The sequence below is a fragment of the Coptis chinensis genome, chromosome 3 (genome assembly GCF_015680905.1).
Source record: "Coptis chinensis isolate HL-2020 chromosome 3, ASM1568090v1, whole genome shotgun sequence".
Classification (NCBI taxonomy): domain Eukaryota; kingdom Viridiplantae; phylum Streptophyta; class Magnoliopsida; order Ranunculales; family Ranunculaceae; genus Coptis; species Coptis chinensis.
This window is the reverse complement of record NC_141458.1, coordinates 119,569,407-119,584,009: the sequence shown is the minus strand read 5'-3', so window position 1 is coordinate 119,584,009 and position 14,603 is coordinate 119,569,407. Positions and strand designations below refer to the sequence as shown.

Here is a 14,603-nt window from a genome sequence, read left to right as displayed (position 1 = left end):
TTTCTATTCATCTACATTTTTAGTTTGTTATTATTGAAGTGGGACCGCATTGATTATTTTGGCTGGTGGAAAGAGAGGGCAAAATAGGAAGATTAGTAATTCATTACAATACAAAAATTGTATTACACGTGTTGTTTAGTATTGAGCCAGAAATAAACTAACCAATACAAAAAGATCTGGGCTACCACGAGGATATCCCTATAGGGATGAGTATTTCGAGACCGTTGGATCCGAGATCCAACGGTCCGAAAATCAAAAACAAAAAGGAAGAGAGAGAATATGGATTTCATACAAAAATTGCGGAAAAATAATGGGAGCCACCGACGAATTGACACGTAAACACGAAAGCGTGGATCCATGTCAGACTACACATTATCCACCACATCTAGATCCTACTTAGAAGTTAGAACCAATCCACACAGTCAGCAAAGGGGTAACGCTTGTTTCTTTCCCTTTCATAAATCACGTTGGTCGAGATCCCACAATGTCTCATCCTTGGAAGCTGTAGACTGTAGTGTATTTTGTTTTGTTTATTTGGTCGTAATGTTTGGATTATTACCAGCCTTCTGAAGTTCTGACACACTACTTCTCTTATAAAATGGACAAGGTAGTTCGTCGATTCTGAATGAGCTATTTGTTCTCACTTGTTATGAAAGTTGAAAACTAAGCCTCAAACAGTAAGAACGAAAACAAAACTGTAATTTGAATCAGAAAAGAAAAAATGACCTAAAGTGGACAGAAATTTTAATGTAAGTGCGTTACAAAATTATCTTCGAATTTAACCAAACGCTGAGTACTGCTACGAAAATGTGTCTAAAGCTTAAATAATGCAATTTATGTTTGCCTGGATTCTCATTGAACTACACGGAAAGTCCTCACATGCGTACACGCACAACTTAATTGAAAAAAAAACGCATACACACGCATATCACATGCATAATAGAATTGATTTTAAAAAGGCACTTTTCAAAATATAAAAATAAATAAATATGTTTATTGTCAGTTCGTAATACATTCTACCCTACATTCTAAGACTAAAATGACAATCGACAATCCTACACAGACGTCGCGTATCAATGAGGACCCTATGTCATTATGTTTTTTTGAATTCTTATTAATGATTAGGCAAAATTGGATGCTAAGGAGGCGAGTCCATCCACATTTAGATGTAGTTGGAACATCAGATATTCAGATGGACCATTCTAGAATCTAGAGTGGGTGCAAGCCTGCAAGGTGACAAGGGACCCTCCTCTTTTTTAAATGTGTTCAACACTTTAAACAATTTTCCTACAAAAGTCATATGCCAAGTGGGTATCTGATGATTTGATCTGATCCATTAGAGAAGCTTTTGGCTCACTTTTTTTCTTTAGTCTCACTCTCTCTGAGTCTCAAAATGATTATATTGTTCGTGGAATCGTGCTAGTTTTTCTTTTGTTGTGGTTAGGCCGTTAGGTAAAACAAGCGGGCTAGTTACTGGAATACTGGAATGTAGGACCAAGCATTATTTCCGGTTGGGGGCTGTATTAGGCAAGGTCCAAATAACCACAAGTTATTCCTATTCCTTAGAGCATTTGCAATGCAGGTGATAGAGGGGGGTTTGTGAAAACTATCACCTAGTTGGGTCCAAAAGTGCTGTACAATGCAGGGTGATAAACTCGGTGATAGTTTTCTCCAGTTCAAAACAAGGTGAAACCTTCCACCGAGTTTTTCACTGACTTGTTAACTTCGGGATGTTGGATTCCGCTTCGTGTATTTTTTTAAAAAAAAAATGGTTTTTTTTTTCGGACGGGATGTTAGATTCCGTCTCGCATGATTTTTCGACTTTTTTTCGGTTTTTAAATTTCGTGACGGGATGTTTCATTCCGGTCCGAGTGTTTTTTCGATTTTTACGCCAGGGCGGAATCCAACATCCCGTCCGAGATATTTTTTATCACCTTTTCAGATTCGCGGCTTCACTTTGTTTTTCACGGGTTGGTGAAAGGGAGTGAATAAGTGATGAGGTGGCAAAGTTGATAGAGGGGAAACTATCACCTGCATTGCAAATGCTCTTATAGTGATTCGTGACAAGACTCAGGTATATTACACTATTACAGATTTACAAGCACAAGAATATTCAAGTGTTTGAATTTCGATTTCGATTGACATATCTTGCATCCTCAATTTTGTGTACAGAATATAATAGGGTGATAATATATCATATTAATATTCTTCGCATTCTTACTTGAGACAATGAATCAACATGGCCCACCCGTTCGATCCATAACCTTGCTTGGGGGCCTTTTACCATTTTAAAAGTTTTTTTTTTAAGTATTGAAAGTTTGAAATTATGGATGCTCTAAGATGCCATAATAAATTAAGGCTAAATCTATGGTGCGCAGGTCGTATGGTATGCTATCAAATCTGGGCCATTCATACTAAGGGGTGCGTGTGTATTGCATGACAAAAGTACTGATCCAAAGGCCCACATTACTTGCGCACCATACATCTCGCGCACTGAAGACATGCTCATAAATTAATAACTACTCAAAACTTAGTTCCAACCATTTGAATATTGCTGGTTTTAGAAGACCAATCCAAAGGCGACTGTAAAGGAGTAAAACTTTACATATAAACTAAGGTTGTGATAACGAGAAAGTCACTGTACTCTTCCTTTGGAGAAGAGTTGCCTACGTATCGAGTCTTTTTGCCAGACTCGAATCAAACCAATCTTCTATAGAGATTGAAGATTGAGAATGTGACAGGGAGAAGATGGAGAATGGAGATGAATCATAGAATTCCCCTCCTCTCCTTTGGTCACCTCTTTCTGTTTTATAGCTTTCTTTGGTACTCTATAAATATCAATTAAATGAGATGACCTTTGGTGCTCCCTCTCATTGATGACCTTTGGTCCTTGTGTAACTACTTAGTAACTCATGACTCTTTAGATGTCCGGTTGCTATGATCTAATAGGTCGGTCATTAGTTAAGTTGATCAATGATAAGACACGTGTCGTTAATATATTCAATATGAATATATGTCCCTCACATAGCCCCCTCTCGTTAGGTTGTGCTTTTAGAGAACGATCTGACGAGAGTAAGTTAATCTATGACACGTGTATTGTTGATTAGTAATTGAAGATCTTATCTGATTGATTATGGAAGTACGTATAAACCTTGAAGAAGTTAGGCAAGAAATGAAACCACGTGTTGATCTTGGTTTGTAGTAGAGATTATTGCGAACTGTATCCCGTTTTGTAAGTTGGATAATGTTTGTTGCTTGGAGCTTTGTTGTGAGCTGATATGTTAGCTTGTGCTCTTAGATCGTGGGTTCGATGATTTAATTTGACTGATTATTAGCTTTTGAGTAATAATTACAGTTGAATCTAACTTAACCCTTGTATTAGCGCTAAGTTGATTTGTGGGTTTTTTGGTGGCACTTTTGATTGAATTTGATTGATAATTAGCTTTTGAGTAGTAATTACAGTTGAATCAGCCGTAACTCTTGCATAGGCATTAAGTCGATTTGTACGCATTTTGGAGGCGTTTTTTATTGAATTTGATTGATAATTAGCCTTTGATTGACAATTACAGTTGAATCGGGTTTAACCCTTGCATAGGCGTTAAGTCGATTTGTACGCTTTTTGGAGGCGTTATTGTTGATAGCTAGCCTTTTGGTTTGGGGTCACTATGGTTGATTCCCGTTGAGCGGCCTTGATTGCGATCTGACATCGTAGTTCGTGGTTCAAATTTGATCCTTAGCAGGGCATCAAGCTGATTGGCCAATATTGATGTGCATCAATATGTTTGATTGATATTGAGCTTTGTGAGCGCACCAATATGATTGATATGGAAAACTTGGAGATTGTCTTCGCCATTTTGTATGGTATGGTGAACTACTTAGCTTAAGTAGTGCCGAATTTGTAGACTCCTTCGTAGCCCTCAGTTTGGAGTGTTGTTGATGTGCACTAACTCGCTACTACCAACAAAGAATTAGTACAAATCAAGTGTAATGATTTTAAAGATATATAGAGTATTAAAGCCCAAATTATAACTTGACTAGACAGCTTTAGTTAGCCCCAGTTCGAAGTGTAAGTCACATGTGTTACGTCTTGGTCCAGTACTTCGGGGGCGCGCTGGAACTGTAGGTCGATAGTCAATGTGTGCCTCTACTGAGTGACGACCTTGGCCCAGCTCTGAAGCTTTGTTGATGCACCTTAGTTTAATGCAAGTGTAGCTCGCATTTATGCTTATTAAGCTCTTGTACTGTAAGACATTGAGGTCGTTTGATTTAGCTCCTTTATTGCTCGGACCTTTGCTTGCTCTGTGCACGACTTGAAAATTATGTTAAGATGCAAAACTTCTTCTGGTGTTGTGTCGAGTTGATGTACTGAGGGTACTCGAGATAGAAAGAAGGTGCAAAAATTCTTCCGGTGTTGTGTCGAGTTGATGGACTGAGGGTACTCGAGATAGAAAGAAGGCCAGCTCCGAAGGTTCTCCTTTATAAGAAAACCATGTCTGTGGAAAACAGCTAGCACTTGACTCCTCCATAGCCCCCGGTGGAGTTCTTAAAAATGTGATTTGATTTCACTCTTCAAATTGTAAAAAATGTTCTGAAAAATTGTTCAGCTGGTTATTTCTTTGACTGGCTATATTGGCCATGGTCCACGTTCAAATTGATTGGACGTACAATAATCCAAATTGAGAGTGGAGACGTAACCTCAGATGAACTCATGAACCAGTAGTGGAAACCAGGTCGCCATTATTAAGTCGTCCCATCTAGTAGACAACTGATGTAGCCCCCAGCTTGGAATGCAATCGACCTGTAACAGTTTAGCGTCAAGTCGAGTGATCATAGGTCTTGATTGATGCTTGAAACGGTCTGATTTCAGGTTGACACCATAGGCATTAAAGATGATGAATATTCCTAAAAAGAGAAAAAAAAAATATTATCTCCGTTGTCAACCAATCATTAATCAAGACGTTGCTTGAAACTGGTCCAATAAGTTGGATGTTGAATGCTAAATGCAATTGGCAATTTCTAATGATCTGCATAGTTCCACTACAGTTCCAGCCCTCCTTTTGAATACGAATGTAAATTGGTGACGGTCGTGAATAATGGTCTCTGGAGGATTAGAAACGCAAGATTGCCAACGTTTGGGATGGTTGGTTAGTACTCCGGTAAATGTCTACGTGACAATTCGGAGACAATATTCAGTTCTGTGATCTTAAATAGTTTGCTAGGAGAGCACTATGGTTGTAGTTGTACACGTACCAAATTTAAGATCAGGTGGGGATAACTGATAATTGACTGTTAATGCTACCTTCCTTGTGGTCATATCTGAGGTGGAGAAGTGCGATACGTTGTCCATTGAGAGGGGGTGTTCACATTAACACTCTTTTGGTTGTCCAGTGGGCAGTGGCCCGGTGTGAGCTTAGTCGACAGGTCAAGGAACAAGACTATAATATGCTAAGAAATGCTTCCGGTAATAGATGCAAATTGCAATAGAAGACACATTGTAGCGGAATTACCCCAATGTCTACGAATCTGCAGTAAGATTCCTTTTAAAATCCGTCTAATATAGTCTCAGCGAACAAAACATATCACGCTATTCACATCTTGCATCCGCTCTTGCAGGATTATATCAACCTAGGGGGAAGAAAATGATTTCATTTTTATACTGTAAAGCTAATCTAATACCCTAGTCCAAAAGACTTTATGTATCTGTCCACTAAAAATGCCACCATGTTTTCAAGAACCTAAGCGATACGGATGCTGCAGTATTCTCTACATGGAGGATAGTAAAGGAGTCAAGTCATGGCAATGATGGACACCTCTTTTTGTATGATTTATATAATTAAGAAAACCTCTGGAACTGTAAGGATACATCAGATGGTAAGAAACTACAACATCCCAAACAATTATTATGACAACTCCCTATATAAATTAGAGCTCCAACAAAGACATGCACATATATGTCCTACAAGCAAACTGGTTACATGTAAATGATATATCATCATATTGGAATATTAGAATGACAAAGACAGCTCACCTTTAGCATAACAATTACAATTTGTATGTTCAATTAAAAATACTGCATATGAGTGTATAATTCAAAGCGCATCCATGAAACACTCTTATTTATGTCCATGTCATCATCTCAAGAGATGTCTAGCCCCTTTTACATTTAAATTGCATACAAAGCATTTACAAACACCTATCTCATACCTTTAACGCTAGCCTTTCTTTGGATCAGGATCCAAACACCTCCTCATTGCACACTGGGCATGCCTGATCGAGTAAGAGCACATCACTTCAATGGGATCAAGTAGTAAGAAATAGGATCGTATAAACGAAGCAATGTATTTCGTTAAAAGAACCTCCACGCAATACAACTCATTAAACTGACGCAGACAATAAAAAAAACTGATAGCAGAAAATGCGGCTTGACAAACAAACTCGAGAGAAGATGAGAGAAACTATACCCAACTTCTATAAATAGGACTACACAAAATGTGATCAAATAAGAAAGTGATTTACCTTATTGAGCTTCAACCATGTCGTGACACATTTTGTATGATATTGATGTTGGCATGGCAATGTGGTCAACCTTTCTCGGTTTTTGTATTCCATATAACAGATAACACACCTGCATGCACCCCCAACTCCATAGCGTTTAAAGGCTGCCAATGCTGATGATTGCAGATAATCAAATTTATTATGTAACTTAAATACGATATTCTTGTTCTGTGCCTGTTTATGAAGCTAGACCATGCCCCAACAAGAACAAGATCACTAAAATTAAACTGGGATAGATTTGCTCAGAATGCTTAAGCAGTGATTATTCTGTGGGAAGGAGAGTCATGGTCTTTATGCACGATAATAAAGCCAAACTGAGCTGGGATACAAAGCTTAATACATTTCCATGGAAAGCTTCACATGTTTGTGTCCTTCACGTTCTATAGATGAGCCATGACTGTATGAGTATCCTTGAATTTGAGGATTGACATTGTAGAGGCTTTTGGGCCAAAAGAGTTTCGTGTTAACATATAAGCCAATAGGTGTGAGAAATGAAATATTCCATTGATATGGTATGGTAACTTGGTAAGTGGTAATTCTTCTAGGAAAATAAAAGAATGAACAAAGCATAAATAAGCAAAAAAAAACTTACTCCTCATGTTTTTCCTTCTTAAAAAATGCTGTTTTATACTTGTAAGATGGTAAAAAGGCAATGAACTCGTCCGACAGTCCCCGGCTCTCGGTGCCAATCTCTTCACCTAGTGATAGAATTTCCTGAAAAAATAATGAAGAGTTGTAAACAACAGACTGGAAGTAGGAAGTTTAGCTATCTGCCATGAAAAGGGAAAGAAAAGGGATGTGGTATACAACAAGAGTATTGGAGTTCAATATATAATACTGCGGGATTGTGTATTACATAATTTGAAGCAAATGTACGGACAGGTTGAAGAAGTTTGAGTCTGACAATCTAAATCACAAGGCACAAAATATTACTTGCCAAGATTATGTAATTTTAAATAAAATATCAGATTATCCCTAAATGGTGCTTACAACTGGATGTAATATGTTATATCCAATATAATTACTGAGATACTTCACTTCTTGACATGCAAGGCTGCTACCTCGCAGAGTTGGGGGACATGGAATTAAGTGAGCCCCCCAACATATTGAACTCACAATATATATTACATAATTGAAATACAATTATCTTTATAGAATTTCACCTGGGTGCTTGAATTGTACCAGCCCTTCCTAGATGTTAATGATTGCTAATTGTGGTTGCAAATAATTTATTAACAAACTAGCCATCCATATGTCAGGCCTCCTAACTGTTTTTAACCTCATAAGAATTGTCTCTGGATCTACGTTCCACATTCGAACATAAATCTTTTGATTGATCCCAAAATGATTGAATTAAGCACTTGTGAGTTGTGATGAGCAAACTAACAAAAACATGATGTCCCAAGTTTATCGAGCTGGTTCTTGTATTTAGCTGCAATTAACCCTAAAGCAGACACCTCATTTCTCCCAAACTCACCTCATAAGTCATGTTATCTGGATCAACATTATCTTCTCTCACAACCTGCTTCAGCATAGAGAAACTCAGGCATTGATATACAAATCCATCTTAAAACATAGTAAAAAACCACTGTATATGGAGGTTACCTGGGTTGAAGTTTCCACAGAGTTGACTTCAACATTCACTGCAGAAGATGGTATGAAATTTTGGTGATGTATTTCTTATAACAAACGTACTAAACAAAGATGACAGTAGGGTTAGATGACTGCAATAGAAAGTAGCATAGCAGAACCTTTGTTTAATGATCTGATGTAATTGTGACCATTTTTGCTTTCAATCTCAACAAGTATCTAAACTTGTCTTTGGGTAATTTTAGTCTAAAAGAACCGCAACGTCTTCCCAGGTCTAAGAAAGAACGCTATGAACTACATTTTGAGAATAAGTAGTTGACTGCGGAATACCAGATCATAGTGCCAAAATCTTCTTTTCTGGGTTCTTTTGAGGTCTAAGAAAGAATATAGCAAGAAACTAAAACATTGCCAAAGATAGCTAGAAAACTGAACAGTTACAGCTCAATCAACTGCTCCAAAAATTACTTTAACATGAAAATTATTTGAATTTCACAGCACAGAGACGTTTAGGGAAACTATTGCAACTACAATTGTTAGAGCTAGTAACTTAACAAAAAGCAAACGGACAAGGTGCACACAACAAAGAAACACAGGAGAGAGGAACTCAAAGAAACTCCAGTATCGTGTCAATAACAGTAACCACACATATGTGCACCAAATTGAACCCATTACCAAGAGAATAAAACAAATTCCAGCAATCAAAACATCAAATCATGAAAAGAACTTTGTGCATGTACATATAAACTTACCCACTTCAGTTTCAGTATCTCCATTAAGGGAGGCACTGCCAAGTTGGTGTTCCAACTCCTGCAAGGTCATAGCTAAAGCCTCATCCAATTCTAACTGTGACTTGACATTGCTAACCTGCAGAGACTCTCCCTCTTCTTCCCCAATCTGTCGGTGGCCACCAGTTTCTTCCTGATTTGTAGTAGAAACAGAACTTGCAGAAGCATTAGCCCTTTCACTTTGCCGATTTGCTTGAAATGACAGGTACACACTTTCCTATAGCATAACAAATAAAACATAATCAGAAATCAGAAAGATCACCTTTAACTTGTTACTAATTGATGAAATGTGCTACCCTAATACCCTACACACCTGATCTTGGAGAACCTCCTCAAGGGAAAGATTGCCATGCTCAGGAAAATACAGTTCAAAATTTTCTTCAACTATGCCAGGGGTGTCACCATTCACATAACGAATTTCAACCTGATGCGTCCCTGTTGTTTCCAATATGGAACTCATGGCAATCACCTAAGATATAAACCTGTCTGATCTTCAACAATTCTCTAGTATTATTCACAAGGACCCTTTCACCTCCTCCTTTGAAAATGATAAATAGGTCAACAATAAAATACTGAAACATCTCAAACAGGCTTAAAAAAATTCTGAAATATACAAATCAGGAAAAAACATCAATAAATGCTTTTCTAAATTAAAAGTCTTTTAAATTTGGTTGACCATCACAAATAATCTAACTCATGATCAAGAATTTCATGCATGAACATCCTAAATTTGGTCAACCATCATGAAAATCCCATAGAGAAAGAGAATTTTCTTTCTTTCTCCTTTTAAATCATTGTAAAGGCAATCTATGTCAAAATTCCACATGGCCATCAAAAGATTTTTACAAAAAACAAATGATAATAAGAATGAAACATAATCCGCAATATAGAATTAAACACTTAAAAGTAGTACCTTAGGTGAAGCTGATGAAAAAGGTCCTTTCAAAGATTATTCTGAAATAATGGAACACAGTATGGAGTTATTGACAGATAAGTTTTTGTATAGCATAGACAATAGACAAATAGGAAAGTTGGTATCAAATATTTTTTTTCTTTTTCACAGTTTTACGTGTGTGAAAAAGTGTCTTTTCATTGTGCTTATTTGTCGTTGCGTGTTTAAGAAGCTGAGAAGGTTCTTGTCACTGTGTGCGACCATGTTACTTGTGGTACGCCGTGAGTGTTACGCAGTGAAACAGTTAAACACAAGTAGATCTGCCGACAGTTGACATTGACAACCTTGGCAAGTTGGCATGCTGAGAGTGACCCGAGTAGCAGAACAGACTACTGTGGTATCGTACTACTGATTTGCTGATATACCAAAATATCAAACCTGGAATATAGGATACACTCAACTAATCAAGTATTCAACTCGAGGCAAGCCATTTCATATTTCTCAAACTTTCAAAAAACTAATCACAGTATTCAACTTCTGAATTGATAAAAACCCCAAGAAAGGTGGAAAGCAAGAGGTGCTCCCTTAAGGGGCCTTATCTTTTCATCATCTACCCACTTGTACAAAGGAAAGCTTACTTTTGCACGAGACAAGAATCACGACAAAAGCACATCCTATTGACCAACGTTCACTTTCAATATTATCCTCTTTTATTTTATTTTTTAACTGATTTTCTTGAAGGACGGATGATTAAAGACAGGCTGACATAATTTATCTCACAAGAGGAATTTGCCAATTACATGCAATACAAAGTGTCCACTAAAACAAGTACAACAGGCATTCAACTGCAAGCCATAACTTTCAGTCTATCAACCCACAACAACTACACATAAGGTAAGTTTAGACTGAATATGCAATTACAAGTTTGCAGTGAGGTCTGTCAAACGTTTAAGCATACTGGCTCAAGCCTTCCAACAAAATCTGCACAAACTAAACATCATTCTCTCCAAAACACATGTCCCAGAGACCATATTTAGACATCACCAAGCATTTGGATACTCATAAAGGTCCCAAAGAATGATCAATCACCACCGACTTGCCTCTTCCAGGAATCTTCCACAATCAGTTCATCGACTCCCCAATCTTCGTAACTGTTAAATTCCACGTGGTCAGACAGTCGGTAAAGAACACAGCAAAGGATGACAATTTCTTTTCCCAATAAAATAATCTATTTTCTTATCATGTATGACAATGAAGGTGGTACTAGAATCGGTTTATCTAACCTTCCATCAGGTAAGTAGCGCCGTATGGTGAAGGGTATCTTTCGCTCCCGCAGCTCCTTCATTGCAATCTAAAATATTCACAGAAGATGTTTATAATTGACATTTATAAGAGATATTTGCATTACAGAATGACAAGGCTATCCTAAAATATAGTGAAATTGAGGTTCAATAGAAGCTACGAGCAATGTGTGCACAGGGTGTTATGACATCTACAGAACCAATCATGACATTAAAAAAAATAATAATAATAAATAAATAAATAAACATCTAAAGCCTGCAAAATCTGTGGACAAAGAACAAACAACATTCTTTTTTTCTTCTAAATGCCACAGCAAGTATATAATGCCCAGTTGTTACTTGATTTGGTTTATCAAGGCTGATCTGGACTTCGGACTACAGAATGAAAAAGCAAAATCTTTGGAATACTATTTTAGTTTACTTTTCAATTGACCTACTGGGACTTGGAAGTCCTCAGATATGAGTTTCTGGCTTTTATGATTGTACAAGTAGAAACCTCTAATAGAAGGATTATCTTAAGATATGTCCTTCGAACCTCTGAATTGCACCGAAAGAGACCACAAGTAAAAGCTATCAGCTAAACCATTCCCTTTATTTGGGGTTCTTTTTAAGTTACAGGCTTTCAGAAAATTTACCTCGAGAGGATCAGTTTCACCCTCCAACTCAACCATCACAGGAGCATTCATGCTGTTCAACCAAAAATTAATGATTATTAGGAAAACCATCAACCAACCAAGCAAAACAGCATGAACACCTTAATTCCAAGAAACAAATGTGTACCTAATCTGCAGAGCACGGGTCCCGAGGATTCTTGCACGCTCATACTTTGTCATATATTTTGATGTTTTACGATCTTTTTGTACTGTTTTCTGCTCCTCTTTTTCTTCATCGTCTCCAAGCAAAGGATCAGGAATGTCTTCGTTGTTGTTGTTGTTGTTTTCAACATCTTCCTCCACTCCTTCCTGATAATCCCACAAACAAATATAAAGAATCATTCAAAAAAAGCATTTCGACAAGGAAAAAAAAAAAAAAAAAAAAGTTAATGCATATTTTTTTTAACCTCAATATCGGCCTCCACTGGCTCATCCTCATACCTGAAACAACAAACCTTAGAATTCCATATTTGTTCAAGTACCAACTAATAATCAACTACATTAACTTACAATGTTTACTTCCATGTAAATCTAGTTCAGAACAAGTTAAGACTTTAAAATTCTTGAGAACATGTATTCACTTGTTAAAATTCTGTATTGGGATTACTATTGAAGTGACAAGTAAAAGTCTTAAAATTCATTTAAAAGTTAAAACCCATTGAAAGTTAACCGTACCTCTAAAATCCCGAAAGAAAACAGCCGACACACAATTACAATAAGTAGAGAGAACTGACCCCATGTCCATGTCGTTGTAATCTTCATCGGCCATGGTTGATAAGTTTTCCTGTTCTTGTTCAGAAGCCTTTTCAAACCCTAGAAAATTTTATTGCTGCGAAATGTGTTTGTGCCCGTATTTATACCTCGATTGTCTTTTTCTAATATGGGCCTTATTTTTCTAATAGCGTTAGTGGGCCTGACAAGCCTTTAATTGGCGTGGGTACTTTTAGGAGCAAGTAATAATCTACTACCTATGGCCCGAATGTTCCAAGTTTTTTTTTAGCACTACCAGACAAAATTACAAACAAAGGACGGTCCAGATCTATTTTAGACAAATCTAACGACTGTGCAAAACCCAACAATTTCTTTTTAGAAAAACCCCTTCCTTTCTTCTCCAACAGGCGTAAATTAAACCCCAACAATTTCTCTTCCCCCTCGATTTTGAAAGTGCGTACCCTTTGTTTACATGCGTAGTTTCGAACCAAAGCGTGCGATTGCCTTGGTTTGATTGTACTATTAGTTTTTTCTTAAGTACTCCTTTCTTCGTGAAGTGGAACTAGATTTGATTCTGTAAGCCTTGTCCCGCTTAAGGTGGAATGCTTTAGATCTCGCTACATAAGTTTCACGCTTACCATTTCATTATTCTATTCGGAGGAGCTCACAAGCTCTGCTTTCTAACTTAACGCATCAGCCACTAGATTTGTGCGTCCCAATAATCTCCAGTCCAATAGCTGCTTCAGCAGCTGCAAAGAAAGCAACAAAGAAGGCTTGATTACCAGCAGAGAAGGCATCAATTACGTGAGTCTATTTTTAGAATTGAATGTTTCAATAGTAGAATTGAATGTTTTAGAAGCTGGGTATCATTCATGTAGTGTCATTCATGTAGTGTTACAACTGTTGGAAGAAATAAAGGTCGTATTTATGTAAGCTGGGTATCATTCATGTAGTGTTATTCATGTAGTGTTACAACTGTTGGAAGAAATAAAGGCCGTATTTATGTAGTGTTACAACTGTATCATTCATATAGTGTCAATAGAAGTTGGGTGGGTTGACAATCATTAGTGTTACAACTGTAATAATCAAGGAAGAAATAAAAAATAGAGGATCATATTGATCTATCAGTAAAGTTATTGAGATCTTCTGTTGCTGGAGATGCTTGCGTACCATTCACATTAGAGGCGACCAATTTCTTCCTAGGTTATTATTTTAAAATGGAACTGAACAGTAGATTTTCATCTTTGCACTTTCACAATCACGTCGAAAGATATTTCAATTATCCATCTACATTGTTCTTACCAAGAAGCAAGTTCTCTAGATTGATGACCATGTGTAGTTCGGATTTTCGATGACAATTTAATATTGTCTATCATGAGAATCAATCTATCAGTCTATTACAACATTGCTTGAACTTAATTTGATTTTTGTTGGGAGGATATTCATGAACTTCTCGAGTTTTCGAAGTTGGTTAGAGCTCCCCTAAACCAATATTCCAGGTATAGTATTTCACCCGCTTTTGTCCAGTTACATATCTATCATTATATTGATTGTTTGTTATTTACAGGAATCGAAATGTCATTTGAATATTGTCTATCATGAGAATCAGTCTATTACAACATTGTTTGAACTTAATTTGATTTTTTGTTCAGGAGGATATTCATGAGCTTCTCTTGAGTTTCACAAAAGTTGGTTAGAGATCCCCTAAACCAATATTCCAGGTATAATATTTCACCTGCTTTTGTTCTCAGAACTCCCCTTATTAAACCATCATTTCAATTATTATACCATTTAACTTTCTGCATAATTTCCTTCCTAGGCAATCATGGTGAAAGAGCGAATTCAGGCTGTGCAAGAGCGTTGTATGAAATACTATTATGTGATTTCACTTTGTGTCATAACCACTTTAATATCTATCACATACATATATTTGTTCACACATATATATTTGTCCAATTACATATCTATCATTATATTGATTGTTTGTTATTTACGAGTACAACTATATCAACATATTAACGCATTATCTTAGGTCGCGACTTCATTACCACAAACTGGAGAAATGAAAAAGAGAGGGAAAGGAGTCGTTAATTCACCGCGATCAATTCCACGACCA

At 36.9% G+C, this 14,603-nt stretch overlaps 2 protein-coding genes across 9 annotated transcripts; both read right to left on the bottom strand.

The window, feature by feature from the left end:
* Positions 1 to 3,968: 3,968 nt before the first annotated feature.
* LOC147513708 (E3 ubiquitin ligase BIG BROTHER-related-like) lies at positions 3,969 to 10,208 on the bottom strand. Of its 8 annotated transcripts, none has more exons than XM_086596903.1 (9): positions 9,844 to 10,044; positions 9,244 to 9,468; positions 8,895 to 9,147; positions 8,161 to 8,198; positions 8,033 to 8,077; positions 7,148 to 7,269; positions 6,517 to 6,625; positions 6,205 to 6,267; positions 3,969 to 4,902 (listed from the first exon to the last, which is right to left on the bottom strand). In XM_086596903.1, the coding sequence occupies exons 2-8, from the start codon at positions 9,388 to 9,390 to the stop codon at positions 6,229 to 6,231; spliced, it is 753 nt and encodes a 250-aa protein (XP_086453029.1). In that variant the 5' UTR covers positions 9,391 to 9,468; positions 9,844 to 10,044; the 3' UTR covers positions 3,969 to 4,902; positions 6,205 to 6,228. The 8 variants fall into 8 exon arrangements, 7 of the variants coding, with proteins under 7 accessions (XP_086453029.1, XP_086453031.1, XP_086453030.1 ...); XM_086596905.1 differs by lacking the exon at positions 3,969 to 4,902 and adding an exon at positions 5,795 to 5,851; XR_015215597.1 differs by lacking the exon at positions 3,969 to 4,902 and adding an exon at positions 5,898 to 5,967 and having other exon boundaries at positions 6,205 to 6,289.
* Positions 10,209 to 10,569: 361 nt separating this feature from the next.
* On the bottom strand, positions 10,570 to 12,643 carry LOC147513707 (DNA-directed RNA polymerases II, IV and V subunit 6A-like). Its single transcript, XM_086596902.1, has 6 exons — positions 12,511 to 12,643; positions 12,184 to 12,217; positions 11,904 to 12,085; positions 11,759 to 11,810; positions 11,106 to 11,173; positions 10,570 to 10,973 (listed from the first exon to the last, which is right to left on the bottom strand). Exons 1-6 carry the CDS (start codon positions 12,543 to 12,545, stop codon positions 10,904 to 10,906), a joined length of 441 nt encoding a protein of 146 aa, XP_086453028.1. The 5' UTR covers positions 12,546 to 12,643; the 3' UTR covers positions 10,570 to 10,903.
* Between the last annotated feature and the right edge of the window lie 1,960 nt (positions 12,644 to 14,603).

Excerpts from the sequence above, each read along its gene's own strand:
- LOC147513708 (XM_086596903.1), bottom strand. The coding sequence starts at position 9,390 with ATGAGTTCCATATTGGAAACAACAGGGACGCATCAGGTTGAAATTCGT. Across the intron at positions 8,199-8,894 it reads AGATACTGAAACTGAAGTGG|TGAATGTTGAAGTCAACTCT; the intron begins GTAAGTTTATAT and ends CATCTTCTGCAG. Across the intron at positions 8,078-8,160 it reads CTGTGGAAACTTCAACCCAG|GTTGTGAGAGAAGATAATGT; the intron begins GTAACCTCCATA and ends ATGCTGAAGCAG.
- LOC147513707 (XM_086596902.1), bottom strand. The coding sequence starts at position 12,545 with ATGGCCGATGAAGATTACAACGACATGGACATGGG. Across the intron at positions 12,218-12,510 it reads TACAACGACATGGACATGGG|GTATGAGGATGAGCCAGTGG; the intron begins GTCAGTTCTCTC and ends TTGTTGTTTCAG. Across the intron at positions 10,974-11,105 it reads CGCTACTTACCTGATGGAAG|TTACGAAGATTGGGGAGTCG; the intron begins GTTAGATAAACC and ends GGAATTTAACAG.